This window comes from Malania oleifera, chromosome 6 (genome assembly GCF_029873635.1).
Source record: "Malania oleifera isolate guangnan ecotype guangnan chromosome 6, ASM2987363v1, whole genome shotgun sequence".
Classification (NCBI taxonomy): domain Eukaryota; kingdom Viridiplantae; phylum Streptophyta; class Magnoliopsida; order Santalales; family Ximeniaceae; genus Malania; species Malania oleifera.
Genome location: NC_080422.1, coordinates 45070374 through 45092134, shown reverse-complemented (window position 1 = coordinate 45092134; position 21761 = coordinate 45070374). Strand labels below are relative to the sequence as shown.

The 21761-nt window shown below is 37.7% G+C and overlaps 1 protein-coding gene and 1 non-coding gene across 2 annotated transcripts; both read left to right on the top strand.

The window, feature by feature from the left end:
- Window positions 1–9118: 9118 nt before the first annotated feature.
- On the top strand, window positions 9119–11672 carry LOC131157834 (pollen receptor-like kinase 4). The gene is made up of 3 exons (XM_058112235.1): window positions 9119–9806; window positions 10036–10674; window positions 10801–11672. Exons 1-3 carry the CDS (start codon window positions 9119–9121, stop codon window positions 11403–11405), a joined length of 1932 nt encoding a protein of 643 aa, XP_057968218.1. The 3' UTR covers window positions 11406–11672.
- Window positions 11673–14326: 2654 nt separating this feature from the next.
- On the top strand, window positions 14327–14431 carry LOC131158980 (small nucleolar RNA R71). Its single transcript, XR_009137596.1, has one exon. It is a non-coding gene; the product is annotated as a small nucleolar RNA R71 (small nucleolar RNA).
- The last annotated feature ends 7330 nt before the right edge of the window (window positions 14432–21761 follow it).

Here is a 21761-nt window from a genome sequence, read left to right as displayed (position 1 = left end):
GTTGGGTTGGGTATCTAGGTTACAGGATTGAACCTTGAATTAAGATCAAGAGTGACAAGTTAATTAGGAAAATATACTATATGGGCTGAGTGATATGTATAGAGAATGAGGTTTTGAGTTAAGTTACATGTTTTTCAGGATGGACCTTGGTGGCAATAGTGCCCACGCCAGTGGGAGTGAGGGTGCTGGACCCTCGGGCGCTGCGGGTAGTGATTCAGATGCCGTTTTACACAGCGTAGCACAGCAAGTGATGACAGAAATTGCTAGAAGTTCAAAGGGACAGGGTGGTCCGTCTGGAGGCCACAGTAGTTCGATAGAGAAGTTTATAAAGATGAATCCTCCAGCTTTCTTAGGGGGAACGGATCCTGCAGTCGCTGAGAATTGGGTGCAGGAGATAGAGAAAATATTTGTAATGCTACAGTGTTCTGAGGAACAGAAGGTACTATTTGCCATATATAGACTGACTGGGGAGGCGAGAGATGGTGGTCAGTAGTGAGATTGTTAGAGCAACAGAGGACTGTACCTGTTGAGATGACGTAGGAGCGATTTAAAGAGATATTCTTCGAAAGATATTTTCCAGCCTCGTCTAGGGAGGCTAAGATTGCAGAGTTCCTGAATCTGAAACAGGGACAGCTATCAGTACAACAGTACGCGGCGAGGTTCATCGAGCTATCTCGTTTTGCCCTGTACATTATTCCAGATGAGGTGAAGAAGGTACGACAGTTTGAAAGAGGATTGAGGAGAGAAATTTATAAGCAGGTATAGATTTTGAAGTTGTAAGACTTCGCTGAGCTGGTTGACTGAGCCATTATAGCAGAAATTGGTGATCGGTTGGAGGCTGAGGAGTAGAGGCAGAAGAAGAGGTCTACACCTTCTGGTTCCCAGAAGGGAGTTTGTCGTGCCGCGTGGAAGAGAGGTGGCTATTATAGGTATCGGAGATAGGAGACAGGGAATCACGATTTCTAGGGTGCACAGCCATCTCCCACTTGCCCATCTTGCGGGAAGAGACACCTGGGAGAGTGTTGTGCTGGGCGAGGTGTCTGCTTTAGGTGCGGGGAGCCAGGACATATGATGAGGGAGTGTTTGACACAGACTGGTACTGCTCTTAGACTTGCACAAGGAGGTTACCAGGCACCATGAGGAGGCCAACAGAGGAATACGACCCCAACTAGAATTTTTGCTTTGACGCCAGGTGATGCTGAGGTGGACGGTGATGTGGTGATAGGTATTGTTTCAATACTGTCATTTAAAGCTATTATTTTGTTTGATTCTGGGTCAACACATTCATTTATCGCCCGGGATTATGTTTAATTGTGTGGATTTGAGCCTCAGTAGTTAGAAATTAGTTTTTCTATTGCTATGCCGACTAGGACCGTAGGGGTATGTAGAAAGGTACTCAGGGACTGTCCAGTGGATATTCAGGGGAGGTCTTTGTTAGTTAATCTGGTGGTTTTAGACATGCACGAGTTTAAGGTAATCTTGGGAATGGATTGACTCACTGCCCACTATGCTAGCATTGATTGCCATCAGAGAGTGGTAGTATTCAAACCTCCAGAGGGACAGGAGTACAGGTTCATGGGATCAAGTGTGCGCACCCCACCTCAGTTATTATCTGCTATTCAGGTGCGTAGATTGCTATCAGAAGGTTGTCAGGGATATTTAGCCTATGTGAAGGCTATATCAGAAGGGGAACTGAGGGTGGAGAATATCCCAGTGGTGAGGGATTTTCTTGATGTATTTTCCAAGGATTTGTTGGGACTACCTCCTGATCGTGAGGTAGAGTCCGTTATAGACCTAGTTCCGGGGATAGCGCTGATTTCGAAGGCGCCATATAGAATGGCATCGAAAGAGTTGAAAGAATTGAAAGAGCAGTTGTATGAGCTGTTAGATAAGGGGTTCATTCGGCCCAGTGTGTCACCCTGGGGAGCATCGGTTTTGTTTGTAAGGAAGAAGGATGGCTCGATGAGATTGTGCATCAACTATCGAGAAATAAATAAAGTAACTATCAAAAATAAATACCCACTCCTGCATATCGATGACATGTTTGACCAGTTACAGGGGACACAGATCTTTTCAAAGATAGATTTACACTCCGGGTACCATCAGGTGAAAGTCAGGGCAGAAGATGTTCTGAAGACGGCATTTAAAACATGATATGGTCACTATGAATTTCTAGTTATGCCATTTGGGTTGACGAATGCTCCTGCAATGTTTATGGATATTATAAACAGGGTTTTTCACCAGTACTTGGATCAGTTTGTGGTAGTATTTATTGATGATATACTAGTGTATTCGAAGAGTCTAAAGGAGCATAAGGAGCATCTGAGTATAGTGTTGCAGGTGTTGCGAGAGAAGAAGCTATATGCGAAGTTCAAGAAGTGTGAGTTCTAGCTGGAACAGGTTACCTTCCTTGGACACGTTATATCCAAGGGTGGTATTTCTGTTGATCCAAGTAAAATTGAGGCAGTAGTAGACTGGGTACGACCAAAGAACATGCACGAGATCAGGAGTTTCCTAGGATTGGATGGGTACTATCGCATGTTTGTTGAGAGTTTCTCTAGATTGTCAGACCCACTTACTCGATTGACCAAGAAGGGAGTGAAGTTTGAGTGGTCTGATGAATGTGAACAGAGCTTCCAGGAATTGAAGTAGCGACTCATCATTGCGCCTGTGTTGATGATACCTTCAAAAGAAGAGGGGTTCGCAATTTATAGTGATGCGTCCCATAAAGGGTTCGGATGTGTATTGATGCAGCGGGGGAGAGTAATAGCCTATGCCTCATGACAGTTGAAAGAATATGAGAAGAACTACCCTACCCACGATCTAGAGTTGGCGGCAGTTGTTTACGCGCTGAAGATTTGGAGGCACTATCTATATGGGGGTAGGTGTGAGATATTTACTGACCATAGGAGTTTAAAGTATTTCTTCACGCAGAAGGAATTGAATATGAGGCAGAGGAGAAGGTTGGAGCTAATAAAGGATTATGACTGCACTATCAGCTACCACCCGGGAAAGGCTAATATAGTTGCTGATGCTTTGAGTCGGAAATCAGTGGAATCATCTGTATTTGCAGTGGAGATTCAGCATCCAATTCAGATGGATCTGGAGAGGCTCGGTGTGGAGCTGGTAGAGGGCGATCACCAGGCGTTCATTGCTGACTTGGTTTTGTTACCGACTCTACAGGAGAGGATTAAAGTAGCCCAGAGGAATGATGAAGAACTAGTAGAGCTTGTGGGAAAGGTGCAGGATGGTCAGGAACCAGAGTTCAACATTTCAGATGATGGAGCCTTGAGGTTCCGTAGCAGATTATGCGATCCTGCCGATCCTGAGATCAAGAAAGTCATTCTGGAGGAAGCACATCGGTCCCTATATACTGTACATTCGGGTAGCACTAAAATGTACAGGGATCTCCGAGAGTCCTTCTTGTGGAGCAACATGAAGAGGGAGATAGCTCAGTTTGTGAATCAGTATTTGACGTGCCAGCAAGTGAAGGCTGAGCATCAGAGACCGGCGGGATCGTTGCAGCCACTCCACATTCCTGAGTGGAAGTGGGAGCATATAGCGATGGATTTCGTCTTAGGATTACTGCCAACATTCGGGTAGTGGTGGATCGATTGACAAAGACTGCCATTTTTTGCCAATCAGAGTTAGCTACTCCTTGGACAGATTGGTTGAGTTATACATCCAGGAGATAGTTTGACTCCACGGCGTCCCAGTGTCTATAGTTTCAGATAGAGACCCACGATTCACATCTCGTTTTTGGAAAAGTCTGCAAGGGGCCATGGGTTCTCAGTTGTCATTCAGTATAGCTTTTCATCCTCAGACAGATGGACAAACAGAGAGGACGATACAGATTTTGGAGGATATGCTGCGAGCATGTGTGTTGGACTTTGGAGGTCGTTGGATGCAATATTTACCACTGGTTGAGTTTGCGTATAACAACAGCTACCAGGCCAGCATTGGGATGGCACCGTATGAGGCACTGTATGGCAGGAGGTGCCGATCCCCGTTGTACTGGGATGAGGTTGGTGAGTGACAGGTATTGGAGCCAGAGCTGATACAGCAGACTTAGGATAAAGTCTGACTCATCAGAGACAGGATCAAGACAACGTAGAGTCGGTAGAAGAGTTATACTGATACTCATCGGCGAGAATTGGAGTTTGACATAGGAGATCACGTATTCCTGAAGGTGGCACCACTGAAGGGTGTTATGAGGTTCGGGAGGAAGGGTAAACTGAGCCCTAGGTATATTGGACCATAGAGATTCTTGAGAGAGTGGGTCCAGTTGCCTATCGCTTGGCATTACCACCGGTCCTATCTAGGATCCATGACGTATTTCATGTTTCTATGCTGAGGAAATACATCCCAGACCCCTCCTATGTGATCAGATATAAGGCACTGGAGTTGGGTGAGACTTTAGCTTATGAGGAAGTGCTAGTGCAGATTCTTGATTGGAAGGAACAGGAGCTACGCATGAAGAAGATTCCACTGGTAAAAGTTCTGTGGCACAACCATGCCATTGAGGAGGCTTCCTAGGAACTAGAGGATCAGATGTGCTAGAAGTATCCGCATTTATTCAGTGGAATTTAGAGTTGAGCCAGTCAAGTGGATGGAATAGTATTGTAGTTTTTATTTGTATAGTGTAACATAGAATAGATAGAGTTTTTAATTTTGAAATATGAATGGCTTTGGGAGAATTTTGGAAAAGTTGTAATCTCTCAGAGCCCTCATTGTAACCACGGTATTCCTCTACCATAAGTGAGGGTAATTAATAAAAATTGGATGTGTTTTCACTAAGGAAGGGAAACAGGGGAATGACAAATTTCGAGGATGAAATTTTTATAAGGAGGGGAGAATGTAAAAACCCCAAAAAGAGATATAAAAGATTAGTGGAATGGTTCCAAAAATAAAAATAAAAACTTAATTAATTAATTAATCGGATTTAAAAAGAAAAAGAAAAAAAATATTAATTAAATTTTTTTTATTTTTATTAATAAAATATATTATTATTATTAATTAAATATATTATTTTATATATATATATATATATATATGTTGAAGCTTCAGGTGAATTCTTAATTGATCTTCATGCCCCTCCTTCTTCTTATCTTCTTCTTTCTTTTCTTTCCTTTTCTTTATTCTCCTACACAACACTGAAATCTCTCTCTCTCTCTCTCTCTCTCTCTCTCTCTCTCTCTCTCTCTCTCTCCTCTCATTCTCTCTCCCTCTCTTCTCGATTTCGTGACGAATTTTTGCCCGATCAAAAATTTGAAGATACCACTGGACTCCATTCGCCGTTGTCGTCATTTCTACTGGAGCGGATCGATGGTAGGAGCAGCGTAGGCGTATTCCCTGGGGTAAGCCATTTTCTCATTTTTCTTTAATTTCTTGTAAAATATAAACCCAATTGACGAACGAATACTACCACGAGAATCTAGGGATGATTCTCTACAAGTCTAGCGGGATGGAATTCTCGTGGGGGTGTCGGGCCAAAACCCCAAATTTGGGGTACGGCGGTTATTAAGGGGCTTACTTTTAATTAATTAACATTAATTTAGAAATGCTAAAATATTGAGCATCTGAGGCTGAAGTAGGATTTTTGAAATTTAGGGCTCGGGTGGGCGCCACGGGTGTAATTTTGGGACCCACAGGTAAAATTTAAAAAATTAAGTGGGAATGTTAAATAATAGTTTAAATATTAATTTGAGGTATATGAAGCCTAGGGAAGGCTAGATGAGTATTATTTTGGAGAAATAGATTAATTAATTTGGGGAAAATGTAAATTTCAAGAGTTGAATTTTGGGCGCCAAAGGCGTAGGATTTGGGTCCTAACGAATTTTTCAGTAGTCAGGTAAGGGAATAAACTAAAGCAGTTATTTTCCATACAAATTATTATTAATTATGAGTAAATTTATTTTCAGAAAAGCATATGCTATATGTTTATTATGAATAAAATGTGCGATTGAGAAAATACTACTATGATTATTAAAATATATATGTATGTATGAGATGCCAGAAAATCACGATTGTAGAATATGAAGTATGACTTTTAACAGCATATGTGTGACATGAATATTATTTTATATGAAATGTATTATGATGTAAAAGATTTTACGAACAAAGCATGGTTTCAGGTATTATGAAAAGATGAGTTATGTTGTGATGATTTTGACGATTATATGATAAATGATTTATTTTTAGAATATATATACCTGAAGCGATTTTAGAATGAGGCCATGTATTTATGTTATCGGCACGAGGCCGTATTTATGTTATCGACACGAGGCCATATTTATGTTATCGGGGCGAGGCCGTATTTATGTTATCTGCGTGAGGCCGTATTTATGTTATCGGCACGAGGCCGTACTTATGAAACTATGAAAGATGCTATATTATCATGTACTATATGTTATCAGACCCCAGATGTTAGTTTAGTTTAGTTTAGTTCAGGAGCTCGGTACCGTAGCTATATTATAGATCAGATATTTACGTCAGATTAGTGCTAACCATCCTACGAGGGGATGGGAGATGGATAGTCGATGTGACTTTCAGTAGAGTGTGGATGTCCACCTGGAAGTCCATACCAGGGTGTGGCGGGCTCATCGTACTTACAGACATATTTGACTCGGCAGTGGTTGGCTAGCCATTGTCAAGTCCCGCCTTCGGGCTGCACAACCCATCATTGGGGGTAATACATGACACCAACTAGCTATTCATCCTGGGTATATGTTTTCAGTATTATCAATATAACAGATGTTTTATGTATGATATAACTTACTAGAAAATACTAAAGCATGTGATTTCAGTATGGTATGATGAACGTTTATGAAATATGAAATGTACTGTATACGTATAATTGCATTAAATATTCATGTTACCACATAGCTGTATTTAGTTTACTTTCCCTTGCTGAAAAGTGTCTCACCCCCGAACTTATTTAACTTTTCAAGAAACCTAGAGAAACCGGCGGGTCAAGGCCGTCGTTGAGTGAGTGGAGCTTCCCTACTAGAAGGGTAAGCGTTGAACTAGGACCAGAAGATTTTTGTTGTATGGTCCTAGTGTTGTTTTGAATTTTTGGTAGTTGTGTATAAATACAGTATTTTGATGATATAATAAACTCTGGTATTATGTATGATGGATGGATGATTTCAATTTTATACTTACTGCTGCTTAGGTTTCTGTTGTAAATAACAGGTGTCCCCGTTACCCATGGGTTCGGGTTAACTATTTTATCTATTATGTGACATTTTATGTTAAGAAATTGATGGATGTTACAATCTATCATCATGCTTTTAGTATATGTTGACGATATTCTAATTGCTAGCAATGATGTTAATGCTATGGATTCTTTGAAGACTTATTTGAATAATCATTTCAAGTTAAAAGTTTTAGGCCCTATGAAATATTTCTTGGGTCTAGAGGCTGCTAGGTCTTCTAAAGGGATTCATTTGTGTCAAAGGAAGTATTCATTAGAAATTATAGAGGATTGTGGCTTGCTTGGCTGTAAACCAGCTAATACACCAATGGATCAGAATTTGGTTCTTAATTCTAGTGATGGTGATGAACTCGAAGATCCTTCTCAATACAGACGATTATTTGGAAGGTTGATATATTTGATCATAACAAGGCCAGACATTACTTTTTCTGTTAAAAGGTTAAGTCAATTCATGAGTAAACCTAGAACATCCTATATGGTTGCAGCTTATAGAGTGGTGCAATATATCAAAAGTACAGTGGGTTTGAGTTTATTTTTCTATGTTATTTCAAATAATTTTCAACTGAAGGTTTATACAGATTCAGATTGGGCAGCACTAGGAGGTCTGTTATTGGTTTTGTTGTTTTTCTGGGTGACAATCTAATTAGTTGGAAGTCCAAGAAGTAGCATACGATTTCTAGATCTTCAGTTAAGTCAAAATATAGGGCTATGACAACTATTGTTTGTGAAGTTATTTGTTTAAAAAATTTGCTATTAGATTTTTGTGTTAAGTCTCATCATTCGATTTTGTTATATTGTGATAGTCAAGTTGCGATTCCTATTTCTTCCAATCCAGTGTATCATGAAAGGACTAAACATATCGAATTGGATTGTCATATTGTTAGGGAAAAATTACAAGATGAAGTTATCAAACTATTTCATGTAAGATCAAATGATCAGATAACAGATACTTTGACCAAGGCTCTTAGGTTGTACCAGTTTAATCATTTCATTGGCAAGATGGGACTAGTGAACATATACAGTCCATCTTGAGGGGGAGTATTAAGTTTTACTGTTTTTTTTTTCTATTTTTATTTTTAGTTATATTAGTTTATATTTAGGTATAGTAAATTACTGTTTTTTCCATGGGTATTTGCCTATATAAACCTTGTACTGTTTACAGTTTATATATAGAATTGAAATTCATTTTTTGATAAGTTTGAAAATCAACATACATCAAAACATAATTAATACAATGTGAGATAATTCATATTTTTTCATTCTCATTACATTCACATTATATCTAGATAATCGGTCAAATATGTATTTGAATTTATAGGTGTAAATACGAGCCAATTTGACTTAAATACGTAATTATAGTTGAAAAACCCCCAAAATTCAAAATTTTGATGGGGTGTATGAAGAATTTGTTGGGGAAGACAGTAAGGCAAAGGAATCAAAAGGCAAGAGTAGCAGTGGAGATGGAGATGCCATCGCCGCCCCTACATACCAGCACGCCCCAACAACCAGCAATACAATTCAAAGGCAGTCCTTACATCTCTCTCCCAAACATCTCATTCTCTTTATCATCACAAGACGAACGCGCATGCACGTCCTCTCTGTCTCTCTCTCTCTCTCTCTCTCTCTCTCTCTCTCTCTACATCCAAAGGAAGGAGACTTAGTCAATTTTACCAAATTAACTCCTTCGTGCCCATCTTCATTGCCATTTCTCATTCCATCCCTCCCTCCCTCATTCACCTCCTCTTCCCACATTTCCAACTCCCAAATAAACAGAAAAACAATCAAAACGAAGAAAACTTCTGCCATCGATCAAACCCCATTGCCCGGCCGCCCTTCCCTGTGTGTGGATGCCTTTAATTTGTTCAATCACGGATTGTCAATCATACTAATAAATTAACGCCAATGGGCGCGCACGCCGCTCTGCTTGTGCGCCCGCCTTCCCCATCCTTCCTCCTCTTTACTGCATTCCTTATCCTCTCTTGCACCGCCATTGTGATCTCCTCGGACGCATCGTTAGACTCCGAGACCCTCTTGAAGTTCAAGAATGCTTTCGGGAACCCCACCGCTCTTGGGAGCTGGATGCCCTCCACGACTCCGTGCAATGGTGATAACGGAAACTGGGCAGGAGTTCTTTGTTGGAAAGGGAACATTTGGGGTCTGCAGCTTGAGAACATGGGTCTAACAGGCGTAGTGGCTGTGGATTTTCTTGTTCCCTTGACTTACTTGAGGACTTTGAGTTTCATGAACAATAACCTCTCTGGTTCCTTCCCTGACCTACGGAAACTTCCTGCGCTCAAGTCGTTGTATTTGTCGAAAAACCAGTTCTCCGGCGAGATCCCAGACGATGCATTCGTGGGCATGAATTATTTGAAGAAAGTGTTCATGGCCAAGAATGCGTTTACGGGTAAAATCCCTTCGTCGCTCGTGCACTTGCCGAGGCTTTTGGAGTTGAATCTTGAGGGGAATCATTTTGATGGAAGCATACCTGATTTTAGGCACAAGGGTTTGAAGATGGTGAACGTATCCAATAACCAATTGGAGGGTGAGATTCCTACGAGCCTAAGCAAAATGGACACAAACTCATTTTCAGGTAATCACTTCATTTTTGTGCAAAGCTGCTGGAAATTGATTGATTCAATTCCCTTAATTGTCAGACATATGAATCCATTGTCATGGATCATAATGAAAGTACGCTTGCAGTAGATATATATTGTTTGTCTCATCATTTGATATATATGCTCTAATTAACTGTTGCCAAATGAAAATTTCCAATTAATTCCTTAATTTGTTTCAATTTCCAATTATTACAATGTATGCAGGCAACAAAGGTTTATGTGGACTGCCTCTGGAGCCATGTAGTAACGTTCCCAGCCCCTCTCCGACACCCGGCCCGCCCCCCTTGGTGCCCACCTTGACCGAGAAGCCATCCAGTTCTCGGAAGGCGGGCACGATTGGCATAATTTTCGTTCTAGCGGTAGCATTGGCAACGGTTGTCATTTTCGTTGTGTGCTTCCGCCGGGCACAAGCATCCAAGTTGGACCGTTCCATGTCGCTTGACGGGCAACCTAATTTAGCGGCTATCTCGGCTGGGAACCAAGTCGATCACCATTCGCAGGAGAAAGCGAAAAAGTCTGAACAAGGGAAGTTGACATTTGTTAGGGAAGATAGAGAGAGGTTCGATATGCAGGACATGCTCAGAGCCTCAGCGGAAGTGTTGGGGAGCGGGAACTTCGGGGCATCGTACAAGGCTGCGGTGTTCGGGGGGCAAGCAGTGGTGGTAAAGAGGTTCAAGCTGATGAACAATGTAGGAAGAGAGGAGTTTCAAGAGCACATGAGAAGGCTAGGGAGGCTAAGACACCAAAACTTGCTTCCTCTCGTGGCTTACTACTATAGGAAAGAGGAGAAGCTCTTGGTCTTCGACTTCGTCCAAAATGGCAGCCTGGCAAGCCACCTCCATGGTAATTAATATCCCTACCTTCGCTTTTATTTTCTCCTTAATTAATTGGAACCACTTGTTAAAAAAAAAATTACTTCTCTGAAAAAAAAAAAATATTTGTATCTAAAACTTTGAACACTGAATTCAGGGAATCACACGGTGGATCGGCCAGCGCTAGAGTGGCCAGCACGTTTGAAGATCATCAAGGGCGTGGTGAAGGGCATGGCTTACCTCTACAGTGAGCTCCCCAGCCTAATGCTCCCCCATGGCCACCTGAAATCTTCCAATGTGCTCTTGAACGAATTCATGGAGCCCCTCTTGACCGATTACGCTCTCGTGCCTCTCATCAACGCGGAAGACGCCCAGCAGCTGATGGTGGCCTACAAGTCCCCGGAGTACGCCCAGCTCGGCCGCACCCTCAAGAAGACCGACGTCTGGAGCCTCGGGATACTGATACTGGAGGTGTTGACGGGGAAGTTCCCCGCGATCTATCTTACGCAGGGCGGTGCCAGCGGCACGGATTTGACAAGTTGGGTGGAGTCGATTGCGAGGGAAGAGTCGGCGGCCGAAGTGTTCGATAAGGAGATGGGAGACACGAAGAATGCGGAGGGCGAAATGAAGAAGCTGTTGAAGATTGGATTGGCTTGCTGTGAAGAGGATGTGGAGAGAAGGTGGGAGTTGAGGGAGGCTGTGGAGAAGGTTGAAGAGTTGAAGGAGAGGGATTATGAAGATGAAACAGACTTAATTAATTAACTAACCTTTATAGTGCTGAGCTCGTGAATTTGTGCATTAGTCATGTTTCTGTTGAACTGAACAGATTGCAAAAATTACAATTAAGGAAAAAAAGCAGTACTGTAGTATATGTATCCTATATATGTACGTACGTATATGTATGCTTCATGAAGGCCGTCATGAAGATGTGGGGAATGCTTATTGCTACCTGCTGACTGCTAAATCTTAATGCCTCCAAGGAAAAGGGTGAAATGAAAGTTGGAATCTCCGCTAGGAATTGAGAATTTATTTTTAGAGATTGATCATTTGTGTTATCAGTACGTGTGTGTAAAAATTCTATTTTTGCTTTAGACATTTGGTTTAGATCCAGTTTTATTTATTAATTTATGCGCTGTTGAACAAGGCTGTTTTTCGAATTGAAATTAAACTGTGTATCAGTGGTATGATTTTCTTGTTAATAGAGAGTTCTATATGATGAGGTCCAAAACGAAAATGAAAAAAAGAAATCATGTTAGACTTGCTCTCTCTCTCTCTCTCTCTTTTTAATTTTTGTTGTATATATTGTATTTGCACAGCGAAATATTGAATCAATCAATGAAAGAACAATTACAGAACACAACTAGGCACTATGTATGAAAGCAATAAAAACAAGACAAAGAATTACGTGGTTTGACAATGCCTATATCCATATCCACGAAAGCAATTGACAAAGATTTCTTACTATCTGGTGTCAAAGACACTTGCAATACTTACAACCTTACAAATACATAAAGAATAATGTATATATAAAGTTTTCGGAGGTTTTCCCTCCAAACCCCAACCATATTAACGTCTCCTTTTTAAAATTCAAAAATCTGCGCTGGGTTCTCGAACCAAACCATCGACGGTTTTAGACAAAATGTAATTTGTCTGAATTCAGATGCCAAACTATCAACAGTTATATCCAATTCATCGACGGTTTCCCTGCTGCTCCTCAACACTTACATTTTCCACTATGTTCTCTCCTTGAACCTGCATCCCATTCAGTATATGAGTCACATATCACAACAATCTCCACTTTGGCGACTATACGCACCTTGGGAGAAATCAAAAACATAGTCCGCTACTTCACCTTGACCTTGGGACATTAAGTTGGGGCCATCTCCCTTCTACCAACTGGAGACTTGAAGCAAATCCAAGTAATGCTTCAACTTTTCCATGGTAACTAGTTTTGTCAAATATCTGCTGCGCTCTTAGATGTGTAAACTTTATCAAGTACAAGTTCACCTGAAGAGATCAACTCCCAGATCCTGTGAAACCTTACTGGTAGGCTCGCCAAGGCTTAGGTCCTTAATTACCAAAGATAATAGTTATAACCTAACTAATCCCAAGCTCAATAGAACAAGGAATGAGTTAGGTGTTGATCTCAGGGACTGTAGTGCAGTGCTCCAATTTTAATATAGTTGACTACGCTTTGAACAAAAGGAAAAAGATTGAATTTTGGTTTGTTGACTAAACTACGAAGGCAATTAAAATGAATGAAAGTAGTTTATGGAAAGGTGATTCCCTGGTTATGAATCCACCCTAGTCTTTACTAGGCTATAATTAGGTTTGGTCAATTATTCCATAATAGGGTCTCAAATATAAGTCATTCACTCGAGTGGCATAGGGTAGCAAGGTTCGCACCAATCGTCCGGAGCACGATCAAGAGAACTGAGTATACCCTATCTAGCGAACATGAATTCCTTTTTAGTGTAATCCACTCCAGTGCCATAGGGTAGTAAGGTTGCACCAATTGTCTGAAGCATGATCGGGAGATGAAGTATACCCTATCCAGCGAACATGGATTACGATTTAGCACCAACCCTATTATGCACAATTGCTGAAATCCTAGCTATGTTGTTTTTAGCCTAGGGTTTCATCACAACCAGCAAATGAAACTAAATTGCCACTTATGGTGCATGAAAGTAAAAGCAGGGTATTGAAAGATATAATTAAAAACATGACTTTTATTAATGTCACAATGGAATGTAAACAAAGCAGTAAATTTATTCTAATGGCCTCCACTGGCACTTCAGGCTTGTCACGAATAGAAAGAAACCCAAGAAGAACCAGACTACACTAACACTACTCTAGCAGCAACCTAGGAGTACTCTCATGTTTGTCACGAACCAAAGAAGAACTACGGACAACCACCATTGTAGATTACAACTTGAAAATTGAAGAAAATTGTAAAACTAATCTAAATGGCTCCAATCAGCACTCTAGGTCTATCACTGAACAAGAAGGAGCCAAAAGGGAACCCTAATCACCTATTCAAAGTTTAATTTTATACCCAAAATGGTTTACAAGCGATTGAATTCAAATCAGGAATGTTTTGCCAAAAATCTCACATAATAGTTTCTAAACTCAATTATAGTTAACTTGGTCACACCCTGGTCTTCTCCTTGTCGTGCCTTGGTCGAGATACTTTGGAAAATCTAGGGATTAGATGAAGGATTCCTCAACCTAATCGCACACCCAAAACCTCTTGGTCGTGCCCTTGGTCGAAGCTCTTAGTATTTTTGCTTTAGTCAGCGCTTTAGAGTCTTCATTTCACAACCTGGTTGCACCCTATGGTCGAGCAAGGTCATGTTACTTTGGATGGGACAAGGCCTTGGAGACTTGGTCGAGCCTCGTGCTTCCTAATTGCTCCCATGGATTCTTGCATTGCTTAACTCCTTAGTTTAAGCTCCAATTACTTGAAACATGAAACAAACCACGTGTAACTCCGAACTAGGATAAAAAGGATAATTACAATGAAAAAGAGAACAAAGCATAGGTAAATGGGGGCTTAAATTTAAAGAGTCCAAGCCTCATTCTCATGCTTCGTGAGGAAAGTACCTCCACAAGATGCATCGACCATGGCTCTATCACGCTTAGCTAACTCCTCATAGAAGGTTTAAGCTAATTGCCACCTAAGGACTTGGTGATGTGGACATTTACACAAAAGGTCCCTAAAGCGCTTCCATGTCTCAAGAATTGTTCACCATTTATTTGTGAGAAACTAGCTATTGCCTTCCTAAGCTAGTTAGTCTTTAAAATGGGGAAGTACTTTTTTAGGAATTCGTGTTGCATGGTGGCCCAGGTGGTCACTGAGTTCGGCTCTAAGGAATTCATTTAAGGTTGAAAATTATTGTACGACACACTCTCTATATTTTTCCTCCTGATTATGCTGAGCATTAGCTCTCCATTATGCTCTCCATTTGTATACAAATTTTTATTTTATGATTCTTAATTTGTAGGGTTCATGACTATTTAAACATTAGCACGATGCCATGTATGCACTATAGTTGTCAGATGCAACTGTTGATTATTTCTTTGTAATTTTTATTGTTATTTGAACAAATGGAATTTCTATATTTTAATTTGAATTTGTATAATGTATTTGTATTTGAATTTTTAATTTTTTGAATTTTTTTTTTTGTTATCTAAACATATTTTATTTTTGTATCTTAATTGAATTTGTATTTAAATTCGAAATTTTGAATAATTTATGAATTTTGTAGTAATTATGGTTTCAGGTTATGTATGCGAAAATGTAATTACAGATTTTTACAAGAACTGATGATTAAAAAAATTAGTATTATTTTTTAAAATTTTAATTATTAGTTAAAGATTAAAATTCGTCACTAAAAGTAGGGTATTAGTGATGAATTTAAATCCTTCACTAATACTGCACTATTAGTGATGAATTTTAATCATTTACTAACACTACACTATTAGTGACGAATTTAAGCAAAACCGATGTAGGATTTATCGTGACGGTATTAGGATTTTAGTGACAGTTATAATCCGTCACTAATACTGTATTATTAGGAACGAATTTACAATTCGTCACTAATAGTTAGTAGTAATGGAAGATATAGAAACTAATTTAAAACCGTCACTAATACTTATAAATTCGTCACTAATAGTATTAGTGATGAATTTATAAGTATTAGTGATGGATTTGATCCTTCACTAATACCCTGATTTTTTGTAGTGCATACACATTATTGTATTGAATGATATATGATATGTGGTGACTCAGCGTAAATGTTTAATTTAGCCAAAATATTTTAAAAACCCAATTCACCCCTCTCTTGGGATCACACCAATTCCAACAATTAGTATTAGAGCCTGGTTGCAATAAGCTTAACTGCTATTTGCATAAAGATTGCAACGACTCATATTTCGGTGTATCCCTGTTTTGAGGGTCAAGCCTTTGCAAATCATCCCCTGGTTTTATTGCGTAGATTTTACTTTTTGAATATTGAAAATGATTTTTGTAAAATCAAATGATTTGAGGATTTGGAAAACGTTTGGCAAAGGAGATCATATCCTATTGAAAATGATTTTTAAAATGAAATGTTTCCCAAAATTTTGAAAATGAATTGAATTTGCTTGACATGTGTTTTAATGCATATCATTTAAGTGTCATGCATACTTTTACTTTGCCTTAGCTACCAATGTTATTTAAAAGTTCATGTTTTGTTGTAGTACTAAGGTTTTTGGGAATATCTGAAAAATATAGAAAAATCGAGAGAGAGGTGAAAGCCACTATGAGCATAATCGATTAGGAAGGAGTGAACTGGAAAGGATATCTTCCTCCTTCTACGTTATTTGATGCTTAATTCACATACTGCATGTTTTATGTTTATTCTTACTATGTGAATCATATGTAATTCTGCGATTATAACATGCCATCTTATGAGGTGCACTTAAGAAGAAAATTTTGTTGATACTCATAAGATTTTAGGATATATATAAGGAATCAAAATGCTTTGAATGATTAAATAGAGTTTCGTGCTTAAATGCTTATATTTTAGTATACTTTATTATTAAACTAAGAACCTTAGGAAATTCTAGCCAATATGTGAGTTTTAATGATCATATTCAGTCAAAGCTTTATACATATACATATCATTATGATTGGGTAACATATGAATATATTGGCTATCCCTTGTTTACTGGACAAAATTATATTTATTTACTGAATTTTTAATGCTATATATGCTTTAGTATGAATATCTTAAATATAGCATATCTTTGTCCAACACATGAAATTGAGCTTTAGGGAATTAGTACTCCATAATTTTTTTACCCTAAACTCATTTTGAAGCTTAACATTTTAATCATCTTCAAATTGGCTGCATAATTGAGGGGGAGCAGCCTTGTTTTTCAAAATTCATCCGATAAGCAATATATTATGTTATACTTATCTTGTTTTGTTTATTGGATGATTTGTTTTTACTGAATACAGTTGTCCATTGTTTGCAAAATGATTATATCTTTGTATGGATAGTTTATATTTTATTTGATATATTGATTGAACTACTGAATGCATGCCTGTATTGAATGCCTTCTGTTTGGCCGATGTAGTGATGTGAATTGCATGCTGGTAGTGGACATAGGTTCTTACATGCTCAAACTGAATGATTTATGCATGATGCAGATTATTTTTGAATTATTTGCGTGAATCTATCAGGTTTTTGGTACATAGAAAAATGGGAAAATGTTTAATGTATGGACGACATGTTGCCGAAATTTCCGTAGAAATTTTCCCAAAAATGAAGTCATGCACTAGAATAAATGATGATACAATGCATGCTAGGTGAACTATTTGACTATTTTTATAATGAATGCAAAATAATTAATTAGTTAGTTGGTGCATGTTGAATTATAAATGGTATATGCTTAATAGAAAAAATGCACAATCTTCATGTCATTTCCTAGGTTGCTAGAAAATTAAATAGATTAGTACATGTTAAATCCTATTGTTTTGCGTTGAACTAGAAACATGTACACATTTTTTGGATCTAGGAGAAATTTAGTTCATGGACACCATTCGGTCCTAACCTTGGGATATGAACTTCACGAAGGACCCAAATGGTCAATCATCATGTTATAATATTCAAAGTCCACGTGTAGTGATCCTAAAAAATAAAAAATAAAAAATAAAAAATAATTATTAATTAAATAATATAATATAATAATATATTAATATAATATTATATACATATGTATATATATATATATATATATTTATTTATTTATATATAAGATAAGAACCTGAAGGATCAAAAGATCCTTTAGGAAACAGAGAGGCCACTCCCCCTCTGAAATTTCCTACGCTCTCTCTCCCTCTGCATCATGCCTCCTCTATCTTCCTCCTCTCTCACCTCAATTTTCTTGATAAATATTCAGCCAATCAGAAGACGGAAGATACCATTGGGTTCCTATCTTCGCCACCGACATTCCTACCGAAGTGGATTTGTCACAGAAGTGGCATAGGCACCACTCCTGGGAAAAGGTATATTCCCTCTCTTTCCTCAATTTATCCTAAAATCTTCAACTAAATCAACAATCGGGCACCACCACGAGGTCCTAGTCTTGATCATCATCATTTTGGTCAGAGTAAATTTTCAATTTGGAGGTCCTAGGCACTACTCCAAAGTTAGAGTCAGATTTAGGAAATTAAGAAAATTGGTTATTTTTGAGAGTTTAATTGTTATTTGAAATTTATGGGCCTAGAAAATGTTAAAATAGTATTTTATTTAGGGTTAATTTGATTAAACTAGAATTTTTAATTTAGGGTTTGGGTGAGCGTCGCAGCCATAATTTCGGAGTTCCTGTTGGCGTAGTTCAAGAAATCAGGTAAGGGGAATATATTAAATTAGGATTTTTTAGGAAATAACTGGTGAAATATGGAAATATTACGTATATATGTATATGATTTTCATGTGGGTTTTGAAATGCCAACTGTTTGAATTGTTAATTTATGAGCGTAGGGTTGTGGTATTAGATATTATTTGTGAAAATGGAAAGTAAAATGACAAATTTTCTGGTTAATTGTGCAAGAAATTAAATGTATATTTTTAGTATATGAACAATGATTATGGGTTGGCTTATTTTTAGTGAACGTATGAAATATGTTGCTAAATTGTGTGACATGTATAAAATGAAGCTTTTGTGTTATACTATGATATATGTATGAGATGCAGGAAATACTAGAAATGTATTGAAAACTAAAATGTGATATGAATTGTTTTGCATGTGTTTGGTAATGTTAAATTACAATTTATGGTTTGAGAACTCCGGTGGACAGGAAAAGGGCACAGTACTGTTGCGGATATGAATGGTGGCACTAGTGCACCCACACGTCTTAGATAGAGTGTGGAGATGGGATGGTCGATTGTGCTGAGGAAGGGTAGTGTCCCCCTAGAGTCTAGACCAGTGTGGAAGCAGCTAATCGTACCTACAAACTGTACAATCTGGTTGATTTAACCCTGGAGGGCCAACCAGGGTTAAGTCTAGCCTTCGGACCGCACAACCCTGCCATGGGGCAGAAGCATGATTGGATTTATCACCGGTATGAAGGGTTTTAAACGTATAATTGTAAGTTTAACCATGGATAATATGAGAATAATGGACATGGAAATGGCAGTTATGGAAGTAATGGATATAAGATCAACAGACGGAAATGATATGAAAATGGAATATGTGAAAATAGACATGAATATAAAAAGAAATGATGAATATATGACACATGAATATAGAATATGAAAGTGAATGTAATGAAATGCACAGTGATAACAGAATAAAGAGTAATATAGTAAGGTATTATCAGTATTAAATATAGTAGTATTACTTGTATTTGGGGAGGGGTATACTCTTCGCCCGAGGGCTTGCTGAGAAAGGCGAGTGCTTTGATAGGTATCAGATGTAGCTGCAGGCTGCATAACATGTTAGGACAAAGGGAAGCTACTTGTATGGATGGGTAATCTTCCCTATTCTCAGGAACTTCTGCCAGTAAACCTTTGTGTGAATGTATGAGTACGAGATAAACTAGCCACCTGAGGGCTTACTGAGTAAGGTAAGTGCCCTGATATGCATCATTTGTGACCGTAGGTTGCATAGGGTATCAAAGCAAAGGAGTGCTACTTGTATGGGCAGGTAATCAAACCTATCCTTGGGAACTCTCTTTGGTAAAATACCTTACATGTGTTTGAGTAGAAATAGAGAATGATTTCATAATTGTGGTTTATTTGAAAATAATGAATATATATATATATATATATATATTGTGGTTTATTTGAAAATAATGAATATATATATATATATATATACATATATATATATATATATATATTGTACTTAACCTTATGATTGTCACATGCTGATTTAATGTATTCCATCCTTACTGAGACGTGTCTGACCCGATAGTTGAATTTTATTTTTAGGACCTTCGTGTAATCGATTTTAGTAAGCTCGGGACTAGTATAATATTTTTGAAAGAAAGAGAGGGTATAAATTTTGGTTATAATTTTTGGGGTTTGTAATATATTTATGTTTTTAGAGTTGTGAATATTTTTGAATACTGCATGTTGGTATATACTTTTGAGGTTGTATAGATGCAAAAACTCTAGTATATTATTGAGGAGTTGTTATTATTTTCGCTGTGTAACTGATATAAAGCAAGGTACAAGTAATAGAACAAGTGGCACCTGGGCCCCACTTGGCAAGTTTGGGGCGTCATGAGGTAGTATCAGAGGTGTTTTTCAAATAATACTCTGGAACCTAGTTTCGGGTTCGGGGCATTACACCATGTGACTAGGAATTTTGCATGACTTGTGGGGAGCATTCATTCTGCACACACTCATTGAGCATTTTGAGTTGTGTCATTTTTTTTAATCCCCTATTGCATTACCTTTGAGTATAGTCTTGATTGGCTATTATGCTTTTAAAATGAAATGCAATATGTCATGCATATGTGCTGAATGCCCATATTTGTTCCATGCTGAAATCTTTTGAAATGATGAACATATGAGGAATGTTTTTAAATGACTATCATCCTTGAATTAAATTGCAAGTATGCGTGCATGCAAATATACTGGGGGAGCTTAAGCCATACTTCTAGGAAAAATGAATAAGAGCTTAGTGCCTATAATCTCTTGCATGCTGAGTAATATTTAGAAGGATGAACATGTGTTGAGTGTGCTTAAATGAAATCCATTATTGAACGTTAATGCACTTATTTGTGCTTGAGACTATGACGGGGAGCACAAGCCCCATCCTTGAGAAAAGGATTAAAGTCACCTGTCCCGCGAACTCATGTTATTATTTTTTGTACTTTTTGAGTCCTAAGTTTTTTTTTTTTAGTACCCTAAACATCATATACCATCTTCATTGAATTATCTTTGATATGGATTGTTCCTGGTACGCTTGAACTCCATGCATGACTTAGTGTTTGATTTTTAGTGCATGTGTTTAGAGACATTTTACTGGTGAAATATAAATAATTCAACTTATATCAAGTAAAATTTGATTAAGAATGAAAAATAGTACTTATATTGTTTCTCTCTAAATGATTGTTTTACAATTGAAACCAGTATAAGTAGGTGACTGAATCTAAGCATGTATTCAAATTGATAGGGGGAGCATCTAATATTAATTGTCCATCTTGTTATGCTCACCAACATTTTAGGTTTAGATTTGCTTTTTGAATTTTTTGTGGCTTGTGCTTAAGTGTGATAATCTTATTGAAAAATTTTGATTTAAAATATATCACTTAGCCATAGTGTCTTAGGTTTGGCCATATGATCCTTGTCAAAAATTTCCTGATATCTTTGGGATCTATATGGTTGTTTTTCTAGTCATGTCTTTTTTGGAATATGCTTAAATGTTAAACAAAAAAAACATTGCTTGCTTGGTCTTTCAATTAAAGTTTCTTTTTTCAGCAAGCATAGCCTCCAGTGTTTATTGAAAATCATAAGGGGATATATATTTTTTATACATATATATTTATTTATGTATACATTTTAAAAGCAAAAATTGAACTTATATAGAATACATCTTGTTTCTTGCTTGTGTGCTTAAATGCTTTTATGACTTGTGCCTGTCTGTGTTAAAATCTTGTGTCATGAAATTTTATTTTTTAAAAGGGCGTTACTTAACTAGTTCATTAACTTTACATGAAATGCATGTGAACTAGTTAGACAAATTTTATGCTTAAACCTACTTTTTAATATACCGTATGTTTTTAAATTCCAATCTTTTGCGGGATCTTAAGTTGTACTTAAATTGAAATGGTTTGAGGATAATTCTTTTCTGATCATATTAACAATGTCATTTCAAATTTAAATGACTAGTTAAACTATTTTGGATGCTTAATGCCATATCTTTCAAAGAGTTATTTTTATGCCTATAATCTATACTAAAAAGGGGAGAATTTTTAAGAAAAATAAATATCATTTTTAAAAAAAGGGGGGAGTTCTTTTTGCTAACTCTATTTCTAAATGATCAAAATGTTTTCTACTTAACTTAACCCTTTTACTAATGACAAAAGGAGGAGAATGTTTTTGAACAAAATGATAA

Coding starts and splice junctions, on each gene's coding strand:
- LOC131157834 (XM_058112235.1), top strand. CDS start 9,119: ATGGGCGCGCACGCCGCTCTGCTTGTGCGCCCGCCTTCCCCATCCTTC. Junction 9,807..10,035: donor GGACACAAACTCATTTTCAG/GTAATCACTTCA, acceptor CAATGTATGCAG/GCAACAAAGGTTTATGTGGA. Junction 10,675..10,800: donor CCTGGCAAGCCACCTCCATG/GTAATTAATATC, acceptor CACTGAATTCAG/GGAATCACACGGTGGATCGG.